Source organism: Myotis lucifugus, unplaced genomic scaffold, assembly GCF_000147115.1.
Source record: "Myotis lucifugus unplaced genomic scaffold, Myoluc2.0 scaffold_156, whole genome shotgun sequence".
NCBI lineage: Eukaryota > Metazoa > Chordata > Mammalia > Chiroptera > Vespertilionidae > Myotis > Myotis lucifugus.
This window is the reverse complement of record NW_005871204.1, coordinates 3050986-3076050: the sequence shown is the minus strand read 5'-3', so window position 1 is coordinate 3076050 and position 25065 is coordinate 3050986. Positions and strand designations below refer to the sequence as shown.

The 25065-nt window shown below is 39.0% G+C and overlaps 1 protein-coding gene across 1 annotated transcript; it reads left to right on the top strand.

The window, feature by feature from the left end:
- The first annotated feature begins 189 nt into the window (after nt 1-189).
- YEATS4 (YEATS domain containing 4) lies at nt 190-25065 on the top strand. Its single transcript, XM_006095480.3, has 7 exons — nt 190-337; nt 4680-4799; nt 7180-7246; nt 7353-7447; nt 15815-15907; nt 15994-16081; nt 24627-25065. Exons 1-7 carry the CDS (start codon nt 287-289, stop codon nt 24794-24796), a joined length of 684 nt encoding a protein of 227 aa, XP_006095542.1. The 5' UTR covers nt 190-286; the 3' UTR covers nt 24797-25065.

Here is a 25065-nt window from a genome sequence, read left to right as displayed (position 1 = left end):
TTTTAAATCTCGGCGCCTCGACCGACCCTCCCGCCCCCCCCCCAGGTTCCTCCTTCCCCCCCCCCCGGGCTGAATTGGGCTTTAGGTTTCTGCCCCCCCCGGGAGAAGTGGCGGTCGGTTTCTTCTTTTGTTTCCGGGAGGCGCCGGGGGACTCGCCCTCCCCTCGGCCCAAGAAACCCTCCCCCGGGGCCCGGCCCTGGGAGAAGGGGGCGCCTCTGAGGGCTGCGGCCACCCCGCCGGCCTCGTGTCTTTCCCTGGCGGCCGGCGGCTTCTTCCGTGGGACAATATGTTCAAGAGAATGGCCGAATTTGGGCCTGACTCCGGCGGGAGAGTGAAGGTCAGTGCCCGCCCGCCGGTCCTCCCCGCGCGGCGTGGGGAGGGCCGCGGTGCCCCCGAGGTTTCCAGGCGGGAGCGAGTCCGATCCCGGAGGGAGCATCTGTGTTTTCCGGGGCCCCCACCTCACGGCGTCACCACCTCCTTCCGTCCCCGCCAACAACAAAGCCTTCGTGCTGTTTGGGGGGGAGGTGGGGGGGGGGGCGCAGAACGCCGGACACGGTTGCCTGGAAACCAGCCTCGTCGAGGCCGGGGAAAGCCCGCCTCTGTCCGTCCGCTGGGGTCCCGGTCCGGCGGGGTCGGCCCACCCGCTGGGGAGGGTGGAAACAGCAGCAGATACTGGGTGAGCCCTCCGCCTGCCCAGCACCGTGGCCAAAAGCTTTACCCGGTTCTCCGCTGCGGGCCCCGCGGAACCTGACAGAGGCCGGGTTACCCAGAGCATTTGCCAGAACTCAGAGCTGGGAGGTGGAAAGGGCAGACAACTTGCCCAGGTTCATGGTGTTGCCACAGCTGCGGCCGGATATTAACCAGGGCATGAGAAGCGCATTGCCTGGCACATAGGGACATGGACACCAGCTGCTTCAGTGGTTAGTTCAAGTTATCATAGAGCCTAACATAATGTTTGACACGGTGACACGTTTCCCTCGCACTTTCTTACATCCCCTAAGGCGCACATTCATTGTTAAGGCAGGACCAACTGGTTCCCAATATAACACCTGTTTCTACCCCTTAGGATGTTTATTTAGCCCAGAAAGCAAGTTTTTTCTCTTTTTTTCAAAAATATATTTTATTGATTTTTTACAGAGAGGAAGGGACAGGGATAGAGAGTTAGAAACATGGATCAGCTGCCTCCTGCACACCTCCGACTGGGGATGTGGCCGTAACCAAGGTGCATGCCCTTGGCCGGAATTGAACCCGGGACCTTTCAGTCCGCAGGCCGGCGCTCTATGCACTGAGCCAAACCGGTTAGGGCTGGAAGTTTTTCTTTAAAAAGAAATTACCCACTTTTGCAACAATCTAGCTAGTATAGGTTTTTAAAGAGTTCTTATCTGTCGTGTTGTTTTCACATAATTTTAACTCTATACTGTGTTTACAACTACCACACAGAGTGCTTTAATATCATATGTAAAGTGGGAGTTCTTCTGAAATTTCAAAAGCTACTGAAATTTAATGTAAGCAGAAAGAGATGCCGGGTAAATTGATAAACATACACATTTTGCCCAGACTTTTAGGGCAAGGTTTTGGACTGTTAGGAAAGTACTAGCAAACAAAGGGTTAAGATAGATTTTGGAGAAGAACTCACAGAACTTTCAATACTTGTAATCAATCATGTTAGGTTCTGAAAGTTTGTAAGTTTAAGTCCCAAGGGACTTGAGATTAGGCCTGTAGCCCTCAAATGCTTTTCTACAAACATAGGCGTGAGTTAGTCATGTAAAGCTTAAAACTAGTGCTTTTCAACCTTTTTCGTCTCATAGCACACATAAACTAATTACTAAAATTCTGTGGTGCACCAAAAATATATATTTTGCTGATCTGACCAAAAAAATAAGGAAGGGGGAGGTATATAACTTTGATTCATTCACACTGGATGGCTTTTCTTGTATTGGGTGTTGTCATTTTTTTTTTATTTGATAATCAAGAGAATATAGCTCAGTGCCCCTGGCTAAATAGTTAGGTATGTCATGTTTTAAAATTTCTTGCAGCATGCCAGTTGAAATTGCTGTTTTAAACTTAGGGACTTACTTCTCCTTACTCATTGTTACGTGGTTTTGTAGGCATCTTTTTCCAATTTAGATAAATTTTATCCAGGTAGAAAGTCTGTTGACAGATGAGCCCGTTTTTTATCATTGAGGAACTCTGCAAGTTCCTACCAACACCATAGCAGCCATGGGATCTATTAGCCACTCCCCAAGTCAGCTCTTCTTATACTCACTCATTCAGGCCTTGAACCTGAGACCCCATCTGTGGTTCCACAAAAGTGTCAGTAGCACTTACCGTGATTATTTACGTTCTTATACAAACAGCTTGCCTTCTTCTGGACTAACTTAGGCTAATAGGTATTGAATTTATTATTCAGCCACAATTAATAGTTTTTCCATTTGTTCAGTGCTTTCCCTCATTTCTTATTGGTTACATTGGCACAACACTTATCACATGTGTATATCTTGCTCTTTGACCTTCAGATACATTCTTACTACTGAACAATTGATCTGAAATTCATGTGTAACACTCAGCATTTTGTCTTCACTTGAAATTTTTTCTCTCCTCCATCATCATCTGTCAACACTCACTGCCTTTACACTCACCAGATGTGATGAGAAACATGTATGTACATCTCAGAAATGAGCCCAAATGTAGGAAGCATGGCCATTGGCAGTAAACGAGCATCAGTCGTCCAAGTGACACTTTATCATTATCCAAATCCAGCTGTAATATTTAACATTTTTATTTAGATTAATTTTTAAAAGCCCGTTCCGCAGCATTAATATTTTTGAAATTCTGGGTTTGAATTGCTAGTTACGGTTTTTCAAATAGTGGAAAAAGTAAAGCTATAAATAATAAAATGCGTTTATTATGTTTGCTCTTATTTTACCTAAAATCTTCTTCCAAGTTGTCTTTAGTATTTGTACTGTGCTTTGGAAAACACTGCCGTAAGCTGATAAATAGGACATTATCATCAGCTGATTGCAGTTGAAGTTGGCGATCTTTATTGCAGAGCCTCACTTTAAAGTTTGTGAATAAAGATTCTTTTGTGTTTCTTTTCAGAAAAGCTCTCAAAGTACTTAACATAAACTTATTTTTATTGATTTCAGAAAGAAAGGAGAGGGGGAGAGACAGGCACATCAATGATGTGAGAATAATTGATTGGCTGCCTTCTGCACTCCCCACACTGGAAATTGAACCCGAAAGCTAGGCCTGTGCCCTGACCAGGAATCGAACCCTGACCTTCTGCTCCATAAGTCGATGTTCAACCACTGAGCCTCATGTGCAGGGCTAAAATAGACATTTTCAAAGTGGGGACATTGTAATTAATCTGGTGTTTAGTTATTTGTATTAATATGAAATGAGGATAATTTTCTAAAATTGATTTACTGAGAGAAATAATGTTATAAGCAAACTCTAGTTTTTGTTGTTGTTTTTTTCAATTACAGTTGACACAATATTATATTAGTTTCAGGTGTACAACATAGTGATTAGACATTTATATAACTTACGAAGTGATCACCCTTATATATCTAGTAACCATCTGACACCATACATAGTACAGTACTGTTGACTATATTCCCTATGCAGTACTTTACATCCCTATGACTATTTCATAACTACCCATTTGTACTTAATTCCTTCACCTTTTTCACACCCCCGTCATCCCCCTCCAACCTGGCAACCATCAAAATATTCTCTGTATCTGTGAGTTTGTTTCTGTTTTGTTTGTTCCTTTATTGCACATAAAGGTGAAATTATATGGTACTTGTCTGTCTCTGTTTGATGGATTTCACTTAGCATAATACCCTCTAGGGTCCATCCATGTTGTTGCAAATGGTAAGATTTCATTCTTTTTTATGGCTGAGTAATATTCCGTTGTATATAATATTCCATTGTATATATCTACCACTTCTTTATCCATTCATCTATTGATGACACTTAGGTTGCTTCCATATCATGGCTATTTTAAATAGTGCTGTAATGAACATACAGTGGGGCCTTGACTTACGAGTTTAATTCTTTTGGAGACTGAACTTGTTATGGAGCTCTTGAAGGAGCTCGTTAACTCAAATTACTCTGTCAACTCAAAGCAAAAAATCGGCTGAGAGACAGCTGGTCTCTCAAAAAACTCGTTAGTCAGGACACTTGTAAGTCAAGGCCCCACTGTATGTCTTTTTGAATTAGTGTTTTGGATTTCTTCAAATAAATACCCCAAAATGGAATTGCTGAGTCCTTCTTTGTCTCTTGTTATAGCCTTTGTTTTAAAGGTAGGTGGGTGGGTGGGAAGAGATCAACCAAAGAACTTGTATGCATATATGCATAACCCATGGACACAGACAATAGGGAGGTGGGCTAGAAGGGGACAATGGAGGAAAAAAGGGGACGTATGTAGTACTTTCAACAGTAAAGATTTAATTAAAATAAAGTCTATTTTGTTTGGTATAAGTATTGCAACCCCAGCTTTTTTTGTTTCCATTTTCTCCAAGTGTCTTTTTCCATCCCTTTACTTTTAGTCTGTAGCTTTCCATCTAAAATGAGTCTCTTATATGCCTGCCATTTCTTAAAACAAACTTTCAGAACTCTTCTGTTTATTTGGGTAATGATACAATATTAATTTGTGTTTAAAATTTTCCTTTTAGGGGGTTACTATCGTTAAACCAATAGTTTATGGCAATGTTGCTCGATATTTTGGAAAGAAAAGAGAAGAGGATGGGCATACCCATCAATGGACAGTATATGTAAAACCATATAGAAATGAGGTAGGTACTGTTTTTTCCTATAGTTTGTTTTGCTTGAAAATAAATTTTAATATTATAGTGACTCTCTGATTATAAAATTGGTCCTTTTTAGAAAAGTTACCCACCCCAAAAGTTGAAAGAATAAAGTGAGAGCTGTCATTTTCATATGATTGTTCAGTAGAAATTTTCCAAAAATGTTTTCTAATTAAAATTAAATTACACTAACAAGAACTGTGCTATAAACACAGCACATCTTCCAGTCACCATGTCTTAAGTTAACTTAGTATTTAATCAGATGTTTCAAGAATAGTAGTTAATTTTTAAGTGATAATTTGGTTGGTTATCATCAGAGAAGATAAAAGACAAAACTGCTATATAATCTGGCTGCTGGTAATTTTGTTTTGTTGCTGAATCTCTAATGCCTGGAATGCAGCCAGTCCATAGTAGGTATTCAACAGATATTTATTAAGTGAATAAACTATTCCTCTATTTAAACCCTTCAAAATACACACAAAAGAATGGAAACAACTCAAGTGTCTTGAATAAATAAAATATGGTATATCCATGCAATGGAATGTCATTAGGCAGTAAAAAAAAAAGTATTGGTACATGCTGCTACCACATGGAGAAATTGAGAAACATTACGGTAAGAGAAAGAGGCCAGACACAAAGGCCACATATTCTATGATAGCATTTTTATAAAATGTCAAGAATAGGCAAATCCTGACACAGAAAATAGATTAGTGGTTGCCAGTGGTGGGAGGAAGAGGGACTTAAGAATGAGTGCTAATGGTATGGGGTTTCTTTTTATATGATAAAAATATTCTAAAATTGAATATAGTGATGGTTGTACAACTCTGAATATACTAAAAAGCCACTGAATGCTACGTTTTAAGTGGGTGAATTATTTGGTGTGTGAATATCTCAATAAAGCTGTTATTAAAAAAAACCCACCTTCAATGACTACCTATTAACCTCATAAAGGTAAAACTATCTTATTTTAGAGGCATGCTGTGGTCTTTCATTATCCTATCTTGGCAGCATTATACCTTGTCTGTATTTGCTTGTTCATTTCCTTATACCCTACATTCTACCAATACTAAATTACTTCTAGTTTCTCAAAGGAGCACTCTTAAACTCCTTCCTTCCTTCCTTCCTTCCTTCCTTCCTCCCTTCCTCCCTTCCTCCCTTCCTCCCTTCCTCCCTTCCTCCCTCCTTCCCTCCCTCCCTCCCTCCCTTCCTCCCTCCCTCCCTATTTTTACTATTTCCTTAGTCTTAGTTCAAGTGTATTTTCTTTAGAACTACTTTCTTGACCTCCAAAAACTGTTATGTTAGGTGCCTCTCCTATGGTCTTATACCTTGTGCCCTCAATGACACAGATTACACTGAAATACTGATTTTCTTGTCTGCTGCCTACTCCATAGACAGATCCTGAGGGCAAGACCCTATTACCATTTGGGCATCTAGTACCCAAAGTTAGTAGTCACTCATACTTGTAGAATAAAAACGAATGAAACTATTTCCAAAACAGACTTCAAAGATACTTAGGAAAATCTACCTCAGAAAAAAATGTTCATACAGATGATGTGCTGTAGAATTATACACCTAAAACCTGTATAATTTTGTTAACCAGTGTCACTCCCATAAATTCAAAAAAAAGGAGGGAAAATGTTCACAATATTATATTAAGTAATGAAAGCAGATATTAATATATCATTATAGTGTGATTCCAATTTAAACATATTGGATGCAAGGTAATAAGCACACACAAAAATTCCTGAAAGAAAAAAAATTAATAAACATTTCTATTGTTTGGCTTATTCTGTTTTGCATTTTTCTATAATGTGGTATGTTTGAAAAAGACACGTTAGCTAGGAGAATCCCTTTCATGTGTCAGAACTAAGGAATATGCTCTTGTGCTTCAAAATAAAATTAAGAAAAGGAGCAGTTTTATATCCAACAGTTTTAGCTGCTTAGTTGAGATGACCTTAGCTTTATATGATATAATTTTCTTCTTTGACGTTGCTTAGTTTTTAAATTTGCTTTGGATAATATGGTTATTATAAAAATATTGGAAGTGTACTATTGTTTTTATGGAAAAATTTTGATTTAGAGTATTGTCTATAGATAAATATAAAAAACTATTTGCAAAATAAGTGAATTGATATGTCTATGCCTATATATTATGAATTATGAGAGAATTCACCGGTTTTCTTGTTTAAAATTAAAAAAAACAAATCTCCTAGGTATAATTCATGGTGGTTTTTTTTTTTTAGAAAATTAGATTCTATAATATTTGAGGGGAAATGTGTTTTATAAAATTAGGTACATATGCTTAGTGTATTTCCCTCCTAGTTTTTATATGTAGATGGCAGAACTAATTAATTCCTCTGTATTTCAGGATATGTCAGCATATGTGAAGAAAATTCAATTTAAGTTACATGAAAGCTATGGCAATCCTTTAAGAGGTAGAGTATAGTTTTTTCATTTATAATATACAAATTTAAAAAGAGCTAGGAAACTACATCAGTAATTTACAGTTATAATTGTTTTATTTTTTTTTCTCTTCTTCAGTTGTTACTAAGCCTCCATATGAAATTACTGAAACAGGATGGGGTGAATTCGAAATAATCATCAAAATATTTTTTATTGATCCTAATGAGAGACCTGTGAGTAATGGTAATCTTTGTAAATTTAAAACAGATTTTTTAGTAATTGTGAAAATGTAACAATACTTAATGAAGAGCATATTATGTGTTAACATTTTTATTCAGACTTACTTTATGTACTCTTATGGTATGGTGTATTTTTTTTTAAATATGTTTTTATTGGTTTTAGAGAGAGAGGAAGGGAGAGGGAGAGAAAGAGAAATATAGATCGATTGCCTCCTGCCTACTGGGGATCAAGCCCGCAACCTGGGCATGTGCCATGACAGGGAATCAAACCAGCAACCTTTTGGTGCATGGGACAACACTTAAGCAGGGCTGGCATGGTGTATCTTGCCATGAGTTAAGATTTTTCATTTTTAAGTGATGTGCCTTCCAAGGCTTTTATTTTTCAATATAGAAAGAAGGAATACAATGTGAACATTTATTGGAAAGAAACCATGAAAATCATATGATTACTACAGCAAAAATTTTACTTTTGAATTTACTGATTTTAGAGAGAGGAATGGGGAGAGAGAGAAAACAAACATCAATTTATTGTTCCACTTATTTATGCATTCATTGGTTACTTCTTGTATATATTCTGACCGGGGATCAAACCTGTCACCTTGGTGTATTGGGACAATGCTCCAACCAACTGAGCTACTCGTCCAGGGATACCACAGCAAAAATTTTAAATTCACTAATATCATTTGGTTAGTAGTAATAAACAAGTTGAGTCCATATGCTATCTGAAATGGGAGTATCCAGTTTTTTATAGTTAAAAGCCTTAGAAATATAGTCTTGTTGCTTTTTCAAAGCAAAAAGTACTAGCAGCTTTACTTTATATCTTACTTGTGAATCCTTATTGATAACCACCAACTTTTTCATTTTATGGTCTCTTCTTATAAGATCATTGCTTGATAATGCAAAAAGTCCCTCAAACCTTTCACTGTGATCCCTCAGCAACTTTGTGAAGTTGGTGATATCTTCATTTTAGATAGGAGAATACTAAGGCTCAGAGGTCAAGTCACAGACTCAAAAATACAGTTAGTTGTGGCAAAGCTCGTTTTGAACCCAAGTATTAGATTTAGACCCCACACTCTTTCCGTTACTCTTTCTTTTGACAAACCACTAAGCCTCAGTTTATTGATTGGTTGATTGCTTTTATAGAGAGGGAGGGAGGGAGACAGAAACATGGATTCGTTGTTCCACTTATTTATGCATTCATTGGTTGATTCTTGTATGTGTCTTGACTGAGGATCGAACCCACAACCTTGGCATAAGCCTGTTTTATTTTTAAACCTAGAAGGCCACAACTCATTTATGGCTCTCTCATTTCACATTTGTGTGGCTGGTGTTTAATTTGTTTCAGGGCTTGCTTTAATAGTTCTCACCATTAATTTTCATCTTGATAAATTTAAGCTCATTCCTTTGGCGCCAAACATTTAGACTTTCATTATCAGATTAAAGTTTTAAAACTATATGTGGTTTTAAAGAAGTTGAGTATCACCCGGGCCAGGGCTCAGAGGATTGGTTCTTAACTAACTATATTAGAAGTACCCGAGGTGTTTTTTATAAGTTCAAACGAATAGGCCCAATCCCCTAGAGCAGTGGTTCTCAACCTTCCTAATGCCGAGACCCTTTAATACAGTTCCTCATGTTATGGTGACCCCCAACCATAAAATTATTTTCAGTGCTACTTCATAACTGTAATTTTGCTACAATTATGAATCGTAATGTAAATATCTGATATGCAGGATGTATTTTCATTGTTACAAGTTGAACATAATTAAAGCATAGTGATTAATCACAAGAACAATATGTAATTATATATGTGTTTTCCGATGGTCTTAGGCGACCCCTGTGAAAGGGTCATTCGACCCCCAAAGGGGTCGCAACCCACAGGTTGGCGACCCACAGGTTGAGAACCGCTGCCCTAGAGAGTCTGATTCAGTAGGTTTGGAGAGGGGCCAGCACCCCAGGTGATTTTGATACAAGGTAAGATTTAGAACCCATTGAGAGAGGCCATACTCTTCCTAGGTAGGAATTTCTTCATGCTGTCTCTGAAATAATCTCCTTTGGGTTTTGCTAATTTCAGTATGGAGAATATTGACTTCTGTCATTAAGTGAAACATCCCGTTCAGGTTTGGGGTAGTTCTAGGATTTTTTTTATTGTTGTTTTTTTTTAATATATTTTTATTGATTTCAGAGAGGAAGGAGGAGGGAGAGAGAGATAGAAACATCAGTGATGAGAGAGAATCATTCATTGGCTTCCTCCTGTTCACCTCCACTGGGAATGGAGCCTGCAACCCAGGCATGTACCCTGACTGGGAATCGAACCATGACCTCCTGGTTCATAGGTCAATGCTCAACCACTGAGCCATGCCTGCTGGGCATGGTGTGGGGTGGTTCTAGTTTTAAGAAAGCTCTACTTTGCCCTGACTAGTTTGGCTCAGTGGATAGAGCATTGGCCTGCAGACTGAAGGGTCCCAGGTTTGATTCCAGTCAAGGGCATGTACCTTGGTTGCGGGCATATCCCCAGTGGGAGGTGTGCAGGAGGCAGCTGATCAATGTTTCTCTCTCATTGATGTTTCTAACTCTCTATTCCTCTCCCTTCCTCTCTGTAAAAAATCAATAAAATATATTTAAAAAAAAAAAAAAGAAAGCTCTACTTTATTATAAGCTTCCTTGAACTTTTTATTGATAATTATTCATACATTAGTTTTCTTTTTTCCTGTATAAACATCTGTGGCTCATTTAAATATTTTTCATGTGATACGGTTTCCAGGTCTGCCATTTTTGTTTTCTTTCTAGAGTACTCTCACAACTATTCTGTATGGCAAGAAATTATTAAATATTCATTATTTGCAAAATATTATTCAAATATCTTGATACAAAGATGAAGCACTGCTTTTGTTCTTAATCAAAATAGTCTTTTAAGCCCTGGCCAGTTTGGTTCAGTGGATAGAGCAGTGATTCCCAAAGTGGGCGCTACCGCCCCCTGGTGGGCGCTGCAGCGATCCAGGGGGCTAGTGATGGCCACAGGTGCATTTGTTTTAACTTTTTTTGTATTACCTTTCTATTCTGAGTTCAATAAATAGTTTCATAATTTCAAACTTCAATGTTTCTAATTTACACCTTTCTTTACTATATTTTACGAAAAAGGTAGAAACATTAATACATATATCTTTCTGTTTAATTGCTATTAAAATTAAAAAAAATTAATTTCCAGGGGGCGCTGAGTAATATTTTTTCTGGAAAGGGGGCGGTAGGCCAAATAAGTTTGGGAACCACTGGGATAGAGTGTCAGCCTGTGGACTGAAGGGTCCCGGGTTCGATTCCGGTCAAGGGCATATACCTCAGTTGCAGGTTCAGTCCTTGGCCCTGATTGGGGAGCATGTGGTAGACAACCAATTGATGTGTCTCTCTCACATTGATGTTTTTCTCTTTGTCTCTCCCTCTCCACTTTCTCTAAAAATCAGTGGGAAAATATCCTCAGGTGAGAATTAAACAAATAAATAAATAGTCTGTTAAAGAGACTGGAGCACAAAATTTAGCAGATATTGAGAGAGATAAGAAGTCAGTAATGTTACTAGAGCAGAAGCTCTTTTTAACTTTGTAAGATTGCTTTGAATTCATTTTAATTTTGAGAATGTGTGCCCTTACCTATCTCTTCATCTGTTGTCCCCTCCTATCCCAATTGGAAAATACATCTCTGAAAGAAATCTTTATATCATGTAATTTTAAAGTCCACTCTTGGAAAAGTAAAGTAATATGTTCTTTTGCACTTCTGCAGTGATTAATTTATTAAATAGGTTTCCATATAGATCTACATAGGCCTGAATTTAAATATATATATATTACTTTTTAAAGAGAGAGGAAGGGAGAGAGAGAAAGAGAAACATTGATTGGCTGCCTCCCACACGCCCCCTACTAGGGATGGAGCCCAAAACCTGGGCATGTGCGCTGACCAAGAATTAAACCAGCAACCTTTTGGTGCCCAACCAGCTGAGCCACCCAGCCAGGGCTATGCCTGAATTTTAGTCCCCAAAAACTATTGTAATATTCTTTTAGTATAATGAAACCATTATACTTTTTCAATAGTTGGTTCTTACAGAAAATGTCATATGAGAGCTTATTTAAAATATAAAAGACACTGGTAACTTGTGACTTACTTCTGTTATCCATTAACCTAATATAGGTCAAGCCATTGTAAAAGGAATGGTGTTTCTAAAAGCAAATGCTAAAATTGTTGCCCTGGCCGGTGTGGCTCAAGTGGTAGAGCATCGGCCTGTGCTCCAAAGGGTCGAGGGGTCGATTCCTGGTCAAGGACATGTATCTGGGTTGCAGGTTTGATCCCCAACCCTGGTCATGGCAGATGTAGGAGGCAACCAGTTGATGTGTCTCTTTCACATCAATGTTTCTCTCTCTCTCCTTCCCTCCTCCTCTCTTCCACCTTTCCACTCTCTCTCTAAAAACCAGTGGAGAAAATATCCTCGGGTAAAGATTAACAAAACAAAAGCTAAAATTTCTATGCCTAGAAATACATCTGTAGTAAGTACAGGTGTTTTCATTGCTCTAAGAATCACCAAACCCAGCTCAAAATTGGAGACATCTGTCTTGAAATTTTTCATTGCCTATATATTTTCATGAATGCCTCTGGTAGTCTAAATGATAAATTGAGGGGAGGACAGTTTTATATATTTTTTGAATTATAAAAGTCAAACATGCTGATTTTTTTTTAAAGTTTTTAAAAACAAAAAGTACAAGTCTTTTGTACTAGTTTCCTAGGGCTGCCATAACATAGTACCACAAACTGAGTGGCTAAACAACAGAAATTTATTCTCACAGCTCTGGAAGCTAGAAGTTCAAAATCCAGGTGTTGGTCCTGCTCTCTCCAGAGCCTTTAGGGGAGGATTCTTTCTTGTCACTTCCAGTTTCTGGTAGCCCCAGGATCCTTAGCTTGTGGCAGCATAACTTCATCTCTGTCTTCATTGTCACATGGCCTTTCTTTGTGTTTCTTCTTATGAGGACACTAGTCATATTGGATTTGGGCACATCCTACTGACTTTATCTTAATTTGATTATATCTGCAAAAACCTTACTTCCAGATAAGGTCACTTTCACAGGGCCTAAGGATTAGGACTTCATCATATCGTTTTGGGGGACACAGTTCAACCCATAACATCTTGTTTTCTCCCATATCTGGCCCCTTGCCCAGGAAAACCATAGTTATTCTTTTCTGTTTCTCTAGAAATTACTCCCATGCATCTCATATAGTTTGAATTTTTCTTTTAGATAGTGCCTGTCAACTACTAATGAGGACAGATGATCTTTTTCTTCATCTTTCCAGGTTTCTGTTTTTCATTTTGCTGGAGGAATTTCTTCAGAAAGGATGCCTGAGAAATAAACTTTCAGAGCCATTGCTATCTGAAAATTCTTTATTTTTACTTCATACTGTTTGGGTGAAAAATTCTAGGTTCCACAAGAAGATATGCATGTTCTCTTGTCTATGCGTGAAGGAAGATAGTAGAAAGCTAACAGGCCCAGCCGCCCCCAGCATTCTTGATTTCTCCACCTGCCAACTCTGAGCTCTGAACCTCTCTGGGGCTCCTCTGGGAGTGCCGGCTCCCACCTGTGTACAGTTCTCTTCCCTACGTTTCCAGGTTGTGATTTCCCTGTTATGGAATAGCCATCCATGTAGTCACGTGCCCTTGTCTATTCCATACATTTCTCAAGTTATCTGCTTGGAATATGGCTTGTGATTGATGCACGTTTACTTATAATGATTTTTGCTAAGTTTTGGAAAATTCTCTGAGGCCTCTGAATTGGTTTCTCCAACTTCAACATGAACTCTGATATTTTGCCAGCTGGGTTTTATTTTGCTAAAGTAATCACACATTGTTCTACAAAACTTTTCCTTTGATGTCTTACTACACTTTTTTTTTAAGTATTTTGAAGACATGTTCGTGCCAAAGTGAATTACCACTGACTTTGTTACTTACATAATAATCTTTTTTTTATATAATTTTCATTTCTTGAAGTATTACAAAGAGTATTACATATGTCTCCTTTTTCCCCCCCTTGACATTCCCCTGGCCCCTAACCCCCAGTGTCTTGTGTCCATTGGTTATTCTTATATGCATGCATATAAGTCCTTCGGTTGATCTCTTAATCCCCCCCCAACCCTCCCCAGGCTTCCCACTATAGTATGACAGTCTGTTCAGTGTTGCTCTGCCTCTGCATCTACCCCTGTTCATCAGTCTATACTGGTCCCCATTATCTGTCCCAACCTCACTGGAGCATCCCGACCTCACCGGGGCCGTCCCAACCTCACCGGGGCCGTCCCAACCTCTCCGGAGCCATTTCGACCTCACCGGGGCCGTCCCAGCCTCACTGGGGAAACACGAAGTTTGGCCCTCTGTCCCCTGCTGGGCTGCTCCCCACCAGACGAAATCTCCAGGCGTTCCTGGTGGCTGAACATCCAGCACGCCTGCTCGGACTACGCCCTCCACCAAGTGCACAGACTGCCCGTCTGCCGTCCCCAGGGTCCCACGCGAGACTGGAACCGGTGGGCGTGCTTGTGCGCCTGCTGGTATAGCGGTTCCACATCGCTGGCCCAGCCGGGCCTGGCTCCGGCCTGCCCCGAACCCAACTCCGCCCCCCGAGTGCATCCCTCCCAGATGCGAGGAGCTGAAATCTGCAGCCTGCTGGGTTGGGCTCTGTACTTGGTGCCTCTGCACATCCTACTCAGTCTCAATGCTCTTCTTTCTATTCGAGGAGTTGAAATCTTCAGTTTGTTGGGTTGGGCTCTGTACTTGGTGTCTCTGCACATCCTACTCAGTCTCAGTGTTCTTCTTTCTTTCCTTCCAGTTGTAGAGCTTCCACTGGGCCAGCTTTCCCATAGTTCCGTATGATAGCTGTTTGTCCTATAGTTGGTAGTTTCAATGTTGTTGTGGGAGGCAGCACGCACAGGTCTCTTCCTTACGCCGCCATCTTGGTTCTCCTGGGTCTGCTTCTTGAGTGTGTCTCCCATGGGTGCGAGCAGTTGAAGTCTGCAATTTGTTGGGTTAGGCTGCAAAAGCGCAGGTGGGTCTTTTTGTGCACCTGGCACAGCTTGGATGGGGATGTAAATTGATTAGGGCTGGGTCTCAGGGAGTCGCCCTGGCGGGAGCAAATAGCACTGGCTGCGTCTCCGCGGCCCCTCGCCTCTCCGGGACACCGGGGCTTCGCGTCCCCCAGTGCCGGCGAGCAGCTGTGCGACAGAGCCTCCCTCGCTTTCTGACGGCTGGCTGCAAGGCCGTGCCGTCTCTCCCCATGGGGCCTGGGGCCTCAGAGACCCGCCTGAACCAGCTCAGTGGATTTGAGAGTTTGTAAAAGCGCAGGCATTTCCTCTTGTGCCTCTGGCACAGCCTGGATGGGAATGTAAATTGAATAGGGCAGGGTCTCAGGGAGTCGCCGGGGCGGAGTCTCCTCGGCCCCTCGCCTCTCCAGGACACCGGGACTTTGCGTCCCCCAGTGCCGGCGAGCAGCCGCGCGTCAGAGCTTCCCTCACTTTCCGACCACTGCAAGGCCGTGCCGCCTCTCCCCATGGGGTCTGGGGCCTCAGAGACCCGCCCCGAGCAAGCCCAGAGGATTCGAGGGTTCGTAACCGCGTCCGATTGAAAAAAAACCGCACATCCAGTTGCAGCCCGCCTGGCACGTGACTGTGTACCTCTGTTTTTGACGCCTCTGTAGCTCCTACTCAGTCTCACTGCGCTTCTTTCTTTTCTTCCAGTTGTAGATCTCCCACTGGGCCAACTTCCCCATGGTTCTGAATGGTGGTTGTTTGTCTTATAGTTGGTAGTTTCAATGATGTTGTGAGAGGGCAGCACGCACAGGTCTACTCCCTACGCCGCCATCTTGGTTCTCCTCCTTACGTAATAATCTTATAGGTCGCCAAAGAAATTATCTTACCCTCATAAGCACTTTAGTATTAGTCATTCCTTTTGAAAGTATCAAAATGTTTTTTGCCATAGCAAATTTGTAAACTTTAATCTTCACAGAACAACTGTCATAATCTAATTTCACTTGTGTTAGTAATTTTCCAGTTTAATTTCCAGAGCTGTATCTTATGTTGTTTTTGTATACAGTCACTCTCTAGAAATGCTTTGTAACAGATCTTTACTTACCATCTTCAGAATGTTCATGTTTAGATGTGGATGATGGTAATACCTAATAGGAAAGTAAAAGTACAGAGAGTTTTGAGTGATTTGCCACAGTTGAGACAAGATCCTGAATTTGGTATGTTTACTAATTCCAGTCTCTAATTCAGTTACAGAAATGACAGCATTTCACAATGATGAAGGTAACCATTGCACAGATGTGATGTCTGTTTTTATTTCACAGGTAACCCTGTATCATTTATTAAAGCTGTTCCAATCAGATACCAATGCAATGCTGGGGAAAAAGACAGTGGTTTCAGAGTTCTATGATGAAATGGTAAGATTTTATAATGAGAGTTTTAAAAGCATTTTAAATTGTAGAACTTTGAAGTTATTAGGCCTTTTCTCATTTTATCTCATTAGATATTTCAAGACCCAACAGCAATGATGCAACAATTATTAACAACATCTCGTCAGCTAACATTAGGAGCCTACAAGCATGAAACAGAATGTAAGTGCCATGAGTTTATAATTAATCCTGGAAAATAGTGAGTATGGAGGAAGAAAAACTAGGTGCCCATAATGCTCTAAAGCAGCGATTCTCAATCTGTGGGTTGCGACCCCTTTGGGGGTCGAACAACCCTTTCACAGGGGTCACCTAAGACCATCGAAAACACATATATAATTACATATTGTTTTTGTGATTAATCACTATGCTTTAATTATGTTCAATTTGTAACAATGAAAATACATCCTGCATATCAGATATTTACATTACGATTCATAACAGTAGCAAAATTACAGTTATAAAGTAGCAATGAAAATAATTTTATGGTTGGGGGTCACCACAACATGAGGAACTGTGTTAAAGGGCCACGGCATTAGGAAGGTTGAGAACCACTGGTCTAGAGGGTAGTGTTTTCAGGGGGAAATAAACCAGTATATTTATAGGCTGAAAGAAGTGATGGGACCCAGTAAAAGAATGGGTTGGGGACGAGAATACAGGGGAGAAGGCAGTTTCTATTTAACCCTTGTTGGTTTCAGTATTGTTTTGTTTGTATTGTTATGAAACTCATGACTAGAAGTTAAAAGATCTGAATATTGATTATAATTTTGCCACTTGGTAGTCATTTAAAATTTAAAATCATACTCATTTAAAAGTTTTATGCTTCACTTTCTGCATCTGCAAATGTATTTACCTGGCCTACTTCATTATGAACATAAAACATATGTATATGACCACTTTGACAAGGTAAAAAAGCACCTAATATGCTATTTTAATTTGTTATTGGTCATTTGTGCTCCATAGATCTTTCTCCCATAGCATAAAATGTACCAAATTGATAGAGGAAAATTCTTTTAAAATTCAAGAGACCACATTTTTGTGTTTTCAACAAAACAAATAACTCATTTAAGTAGGTACAAGTAATTAATGTGTTTTATAAAAAAGCTTTCCTATAAAATATATTTTATGTGTTAAAGCTTATCCATGGAGCTGTATATCCTTGGGAAGTTTTTACCAGTAAATTGCATGTTATGAATTATATTCACTTTATTTTCTTAATAATATCAAATCAGTAAGGAAAAAAAAGATAATTTCAAAAGTGGTACTGGCACAGTTGATAAGCTTTTGAGAAGAAAACTTAATTTAGATCATTGCTTCATAGCATTTATCAAAACAGATTCCAGTTTAATTAAAAATAGTTAAATGTTTTTTAAAGTCAGTCAACCTATTATTTCAAAAATTAGAGAAATGGCTGACCTGGCTGGGGAAGAGTTTTTAAAATTGAGATGTTAGAAGAAATTACATTAAAGGAAAGAAAAACCTGATTTTGTAAAAAATATTTAACTTCTACATTTCAAAAGGGCAAAGAAGAAAAATAATTTTGTAGAAATATGGCAAAAGATTAGTATCTTAAAAACCCTAAAATGGACAAATGAAATACAGGGTGTCCCAAAAAAAATGTATACACATTTTAAAAGCTGATAGCTCAGTTTTTTTTAAATGAAATTTATTTTAATAAACACTGTTTTTATAATTATTTAAAGAACTAGAGGCCCGGTGCACGAACTTGTGCATCAGTGGGGTCCCTGGGCCTGGCCTGTGGGATTGGGCCTAAACCGCCTCTCCCACATCCCCCAGGGAGTCCCAGGTTGCGAGAGGGTACAGGCCAGGCCAAGGGTGCACAATCAGGGCTGGGGAGGGACATGGGAGGTTGGCCAGCTGGGGAGGGACCGTGAGAGGGCTCCAGAGCATGTTCTGCCTATCTTGCTCAGTCCCAATTGGCCGGACCCTAGCAGCAAGCTAACCTACTGGTTGGAGCGTCTGCCCCCTGGTGGTCAGTGCACATCATAGCAAGCGGTTGAGTGGCCTTAGCATATCATCAGCATATTATGCTTTGATTGGTTGAACGGCCAACTGGACTACCAGACACATAGCATATTAGACTTTTATTATATAGGATATGCATACATTTTTTGGGGACACTGTATAAAAATTTTAAACTTCAATTGATAAATGGACAAAAGACATGGACAGGCAAAAGAAGAGATCATTAGTAAATAAAATGGGAAAATATTTGTCCCTGCTAGTAATTTTTAAAATGCAAAAAACTGGGAGGGGGAACATCTGTAATACTTTCAACAATAAAGATAAATTTAAAAAAAAATAAAGTGAGCTCTGCTGGTATGGCTCAGTGGTTGAGCATCAACCTCTGAACCAGGAGGTCACAATTTGATTCTGGTCAGGGACATGCCCGGGTTGTGGGCTCAGTCCCCAGTAGCAGGTGTGCAGGAGGCAGCTGATCAGTGATTCTCTCTCATCAGTGATTCTCTCTCATTAGTGATATTTCTATCTCTCTCTCCCTCTCTCTTCATCTCTGAAATATATTTAATGAAAATATATTAAAAATAAAATGAAAAGATAAATTTTAAAAACTGTGAAGCAAACAATGGGTATCAAATCAGCAAAAGGAATCTTTAATAGTGAGGATGTGCCCTCAATGAATAGAGCGTTGGCCTGCGGAATCAAGGGTTCCAGGTTCGATTCTGGTCAAGGGTATGTACCTTGGTTGCGGGCACATCCCCAGTGGGGGATGTGCAGGAGGCGGCTGATCAATGTTTCTCTCTCATTGATGTTTCTAACTCTCTATCCCTCTCCCTTCCTCTCTGTAAGAAATCAATAAAATATATTTTTAAAAATAGTGAGGATGTGTTGAACTTTACATTCTCATAAATTGTTTGTGTGGGTATGAATTGCTTTAGCCTCTTAGGAAAACAATTTAGGAATGTGAATCAAAGACCTAAAAAGATATGTACACTCTTACCAATTTGAGGGCATTATACTCAATATTTGGTAATAATAAGATAGCAGATTTATTGAGTGCTTACTATTTGTTTTTGTTTTTATGGTTTTATAAAAAATATATTTTTATTGATTTTAGAGAGGAAGTGGGAGGGAAAGAGAGCTAGAAACATCAATGATGAGAGAGAATAATTCATTGGCTGTCTCCTGCACACCCCCTACTGGGATCAGACCAGCAACCGGACATGTGCCCTTGACCGGATTTGAACCTGGGACCCTTCAGTCCGTATGCTGACACTCTATCTGCTGAGCCAAACTGGCTAGGGCAGAGTGTTTACTATTTGTACTCTTCTAAATCTGTACATGTATAAAATTTAATTCTACAATTATTTTATTAAGTACTCCATTTTATAAAAGCAAACAGGTATAGTTAAGTTAAATTACTTGCCCATGAATACAGCTAATTATTGGTAGAGTCAGGACTACATCCCAAGCACTCCTCAGAACTTAGGCTCTAAAAACTTAGTAATATTTTTAGATAGAGTGATATTCAGGATAGACATTTCTCATTATGAAGCATATTAAAAGTTTATAAAGATACTTGTGCTAGTAGTAAACCCATGCAGATTTAGTTAAACACTAATGATACAGCTTTTAAAGTAATAGTTGCTTTTACAAGGAATAACTTAAATGAACATGCAATGAGAGCTTACTATGTACTAGACAAGCACTTAACATTTCATAACTTATTGGATACCATAATAACCATAAGAGGAGGGTACTACTTTTAGTCCCATTGTATAAGTAAAGACTCTAGAGCAGCGGTTCTCAACCTGTGGGTCACGACCCTTTGGCGGTCGAACGACCCTTTCACAGGGGTCGCCTAAGACCATCCTGCATATCAGATATTTACATTACGATTCATAGCAGTAGCAACATTACAGTTATGAAGTAGCAACGAAAATAATTTTATGGTTGGGTCACAACATCAGGAACTGTGTTTAAAGGGCCAGAAGGTTGAGAACCACTGCCCTAGAGCTACAGATCAGAGCCAGGATTTTAAACCCAGAGTCTGTACTCTTAACCAATAAGCTATCGATCTCTGTGTAAAAGCCTTATAACCTGTGCTTCAAACCAGTAAGTAAGATCGGCTCTGCACAAATAATTATTCTTCTTTGGATTAATTTACTCCAGCTTGAGGCTTCATTTTGAAATTTAAAAATATAAGCATTTAGTATGTAGAAAGCAGAAAAGTGGAACAAAATAAAAGAAGTTTAAAAATGTTTTCCCCCATGATCTCATTGCTAATTAACCTAGGCCTTCTTCCAGATATATCCTGCCCTTTGCGATCTTATGATTTGTCAAGAATAAAGGGTAACTAAATCAGACCAACGGAATGTGTATCTACTGTGAATGCTGTCTTTCTGACAAATGAGTCAGGTCTTCCTGACTAGATTTAAGACTTACAATAATACAGGACTCCTTGTTGTTCCCCAAATGTACATGTGCTGTTTCTAGGGCAGGGGTGGGCAAACTTTTTGACTCGAGGGCCACAATGGGTTCTTAAACTGGACTGGAGGGCCGGAACAAAAGCATGGATGGAGTGTTTGTGTGAACTAATCTAAATTCAAAGTAAACATCATTACATAAAAGGGTAAGGTCTTTTTTTTTTTTTTTTAGTTTTATTCATTTCAAATGGGCCGGATCCTGCCCGGGGGCCGTAGTTTGCCCATGGCTGTTCTAGGGCCTGCTATGTGTACTTCCTCTGCCTACTTCCTTTCTCATTCTGTAGAACTTTGATCAGTTTTTCCTACTTCCAAGATGCCTTCCTTCATAATCACATACCCTTTCCTTTCCCCTTAGTATAAATCCAGTCTGCTTTCATTTCTCCCTATGATTATCTTATGACATTGTACTGCATTTTTCTTTCTTGTCCATCTTCTACCTCTGTACCCCAGCATGTAACAGTGTTTTTTAATTGATATGGAGAGGGGAGCAAGGGAATAAAATATTTTGCATTGTAAACAAAGCACTGTAAACAAAGTGTGAAGACTTTGTTTCAAACCATGAAAAACTATTGTGTTCATATCACAAATGACTAATTTCTTTAATATATAAAGAGCTCCTACACCTCATAAGAAAGACCAGTAACCAATAACCAAAAAGCTTCTGCACAGCAAAGGAAACCATCAACAAGATAAAAAGGCAACCTAGTGAATGGGAGAAAATATTTGCAAATCATGTATCTGATAAGAGGTTAATATCCAAAATATATAAATAACTCATACAACTCAGGAGTAAAAAAAGCAAACAATTTAATTTTAAAATGTGCAGAAGATCTGAATAGATATTTTTCCAAAGAAGATACAGGTGGCCAACAGGTACTTGTAAAGGTGTTCAACGTCACTAATCGGGGAAATGCAAATCAAAACCACAATGAAATAATCACCTCCCAACTGTCAGTATTGCTATTATGAAAAATGCATCAACAGCAACAAAGAGAAAACAAACACAGAAAAAAAAAAGGCATCAAACAGGTGTTGGCAAGGATGTGGAGAAAGGGAACTCTCATGCACTGCTGGAGGGATTGTAAATTGGTGCAGACATGGTGGAAAAACAGTATAGAGCGTTTTCAAAATCTTAAAAATAGAACCACTTATGATCCAATAGTTCTACTCCTGGGTATTTATCCAAAGAAAATGAAAATACTAAATATACATATATATACACACATACATACAAATATACACACCACACACTCACACACACACTGCCATGTTTATTGAAGCATTATTTATGGTACTCAAGATATGGAAACTACCTTAAGTGTCCATTGATGGATGAATGGATAAAGAAGATATGGTATCTATATATACACAGTGAAATACTATTCAGCCATAAGAAATAAGGAAATTTTGCCATTTGTGACAACATGGATGGGACTTGAAGGAATTATGCTAAGTGAAATAAGTCAGACAGGGAGAGAAAAATACCGTATAAGCTCACTTATATGTGGAATTAAAAAAAAAAAACAGGTTCAAAGATACAGAGAACAGATTGGTGGTTGCCAGGAGGTGAGGGGTGGGCAAAATGGATGAAGGGGGTCAAAAGGTACAAACTTTTTTTAATTTTTAAAATTTTTATTTAGTTATTTTTAGAGAGAGAGAGTAAGGGTGAGAGAAAGAGAAACATCAATTTGTTGTTCTACTTATTTATACATTCATTGGTTGATTATTGTATGTGCCCTGACTGGGGAATTGAACCTGCAACCTTGGCATATCAGGATGACGCTCCAACCAACCGAGCCACACTGACCAGGGCTAATTTTATTTTTTAATTACAGTTTACATTCAGTACTATTTTGCATTAGTTTCAAGTGCACAGCATAGTGGTTAGACAGTCATATACTTTATAAAGTATTCCCCTTGATGTTTCTAGTACACCCACCTGGCACCAAACATAATTATTACAATATTATTGACTATACTAGTATTGCCTATGCCCTGCTTTACATCTCCGTGAGGTAAAACTTTTTAAAAAAATGTTTTTATTGTTTTCAGAGAGGAAGGGAGAGAAACATCAATGATGAGAGAGAATCATTGATTGGCTGCCTCCTGCACGCAACCCAGGCATGTGCCTTTGACTGGAATTGAACCCCCCGGAACCGTTCAGTCTGCAGGCCAATGCTCTCTATCCAGTGAGCCAAACCAGCTAGGGCCAAAACTTTTTTTAAAAAATGGAGGTGAAAACAATTTAGAAATAAAAGCAGTGAAAGAAAGTACAGAGAAAAATATGGATTGTTTTGGCAATATAAATATCTGTATTACAAAATGTATCACAAAAAGAAAGTCACTAGCAATGAGCAAAATAAAACATTGCATGTTTTGAATGTGCTAAATGTCTCACATATACATACAGTCTTCTTCCCTTGGTATCCGTTGGGGATTGGTTCCAGGACACCCGGAGGATATGATAATCTGCTGATGCACAAGTCCTTATATAAAACTAGAGGCCTGGTGCACGAATTTGTGCACTGGTGGGGTCTGGCTGGCCCACCCCGATCAGGGTGGGGGGCTGATCGGGGTTGGGGCTGGCAGAGGAGAGGGGCTGCAGGCAGTTGGTCAGCTGGCCCCGGCCCCTGGTTCAACTCCTGGTCCATCTCCTGGTCAAGGGGATAATTTGCATATTAGCCTTTTATTATATAGGGTAGGATGGTGTATTTGCATATAACTTATGCATATTCTCCTATATACTTTAAGTCATCTATAGATTACTTATACTACCTAATACAATGTAAATGCTATGTAAATAGTTGTTGAACTGTATTGTTCAGGGAATAACAAGAAAAAAATAGTATGTGCATGTTCAGTACAGATGTGGTCATCTAGGCCTAACTGCATAGTACACATTAATAACAAGGTAACATTCTCCCCCGACCCCCACCCCCACCCCAGTATTTTAGGTCTACGGATGCAGAACCCATGGACACAAAGGGCCAGCTCTATTGATTAATCCTTATAAATCCTCTGAGAAATACAGAATTTTAACTGTATCATACAGAAAGATGAGACTGAGGGAGACCTAGAGATGTCAGCATTCAGCTAATAAGGGGTGAGGGGTATATTTGAACTCAAGTCTTTCAGATTTCAAAGGTTTTTGTGTATGTGTTGTTTTTTATTGATTTCAGAGAGGAAGAGAGAGGGAGAAAGAGATAGAAACATCAGTGATGAGAGAATCATTGATAGGCTGCCTCCTCCTGCACATCCACACTGGGGATCGAGCCCACAACCTGGGTGTGTGCCCTGGTTCATAGGTCGATGCTCAGCCACTGAGCCTCGCCAGCAGTGCTCAAAGGGTTTTTTGTTTTTGGTTTTTTTTCCTTCACCAAACCTTGCTTCTTCCAATTAGAGATCATTTTACGCTTTACTTAAAGCATAACTATGCTTTAAGTATCAGCAGCAATTACCTGAAATGTCCACAAGATGGAGATGTTGGGTGAAAGTAGACATTTCTCTTTGTAAAATAGAATGCTACACTAGTGGAATATTTAAATAGATGAATTCTCTTTTGCTTAGTGATATTAACTTGTTATATAGGCAGCTTGAATGTTATAAATATCATTTAATGTTTCTCTGTCATAATAGTAGTTAATATGACTTTCTATGTACCGGATAGTATTCTAGATACTTTATATACATGAATTCACTTAAAATCTCCTCAAAAAAGAATATGGAGGTGTTTTTTAAATTATAATATCCATTTTAGAAATGATGAAATGAGCATAGAGATAATAAATTATTCAGAGTAGTACAGCTAATAAATGGTAGAACTAGAATTCAAACCTAGACAGTTACTGCTCTCTTTTTGGTTTATGTCAGTTTTACCTGTACATAAATGTAAGAACACTATATACTTAGTGTTCTTATTAGCTGGATGTCTTTGGATTGTATGCCCCCTTATTTCCAGATTAACATGTATATGGAGAAAAACAAGGATATTATGTTATAAAATTCTAACTATAAATTGAAATATTAGTGGCCATAATTTTACTATTAAAGAAAACATCTAAGATCCTCTCTTGGTAGTTCAGATTTTCTTACCCACCCTCTTATGTTTAATGTTATATCTCTTAAGTTGCCCATATTTCATCATGGGAACATTGACTTCAGGAAATGCCTTATATTACTCTATGACATATTTTAGATGTGTAAGAAAAATGAAATAGTTCATTAAAAGTGTATGTTTTTCTTAGTTGCAGAACTTGAAGTGAAAACCAGAGAAAAATTAGAAGCTGCGAAGAAAAAAACAAGTTTTGAAATTGCAGAGCTTAAGGAGAGATTAAAAGCAAGTCGTGAAACTATAAATTGTTTAAAAAATGAAATCAGGAAACTCGAAGAAGATGATCAAACAAAAGAGATGTAAACAGTTCTGAAGAGAACTTGGTAGGAAACTAAACTGAAAATAAGGTGGACTTTGAAGGGGAAATGGATTGCAAATGCTTCTTAGAGAGCTGCATATATAGTTGTTGACCATCGGTTCCTCAGCAATGGGGTCAAAGTGTTTGTACTTTTCAAGCAATATTTAATGTGAAACATATGTATATAATAGATATGAATTCTGTATAGGCATTTTAACCCATTTTAGGGTAAATTCTATGCTGTTAAGCACAATTAAAAACTTTTTTTATTACA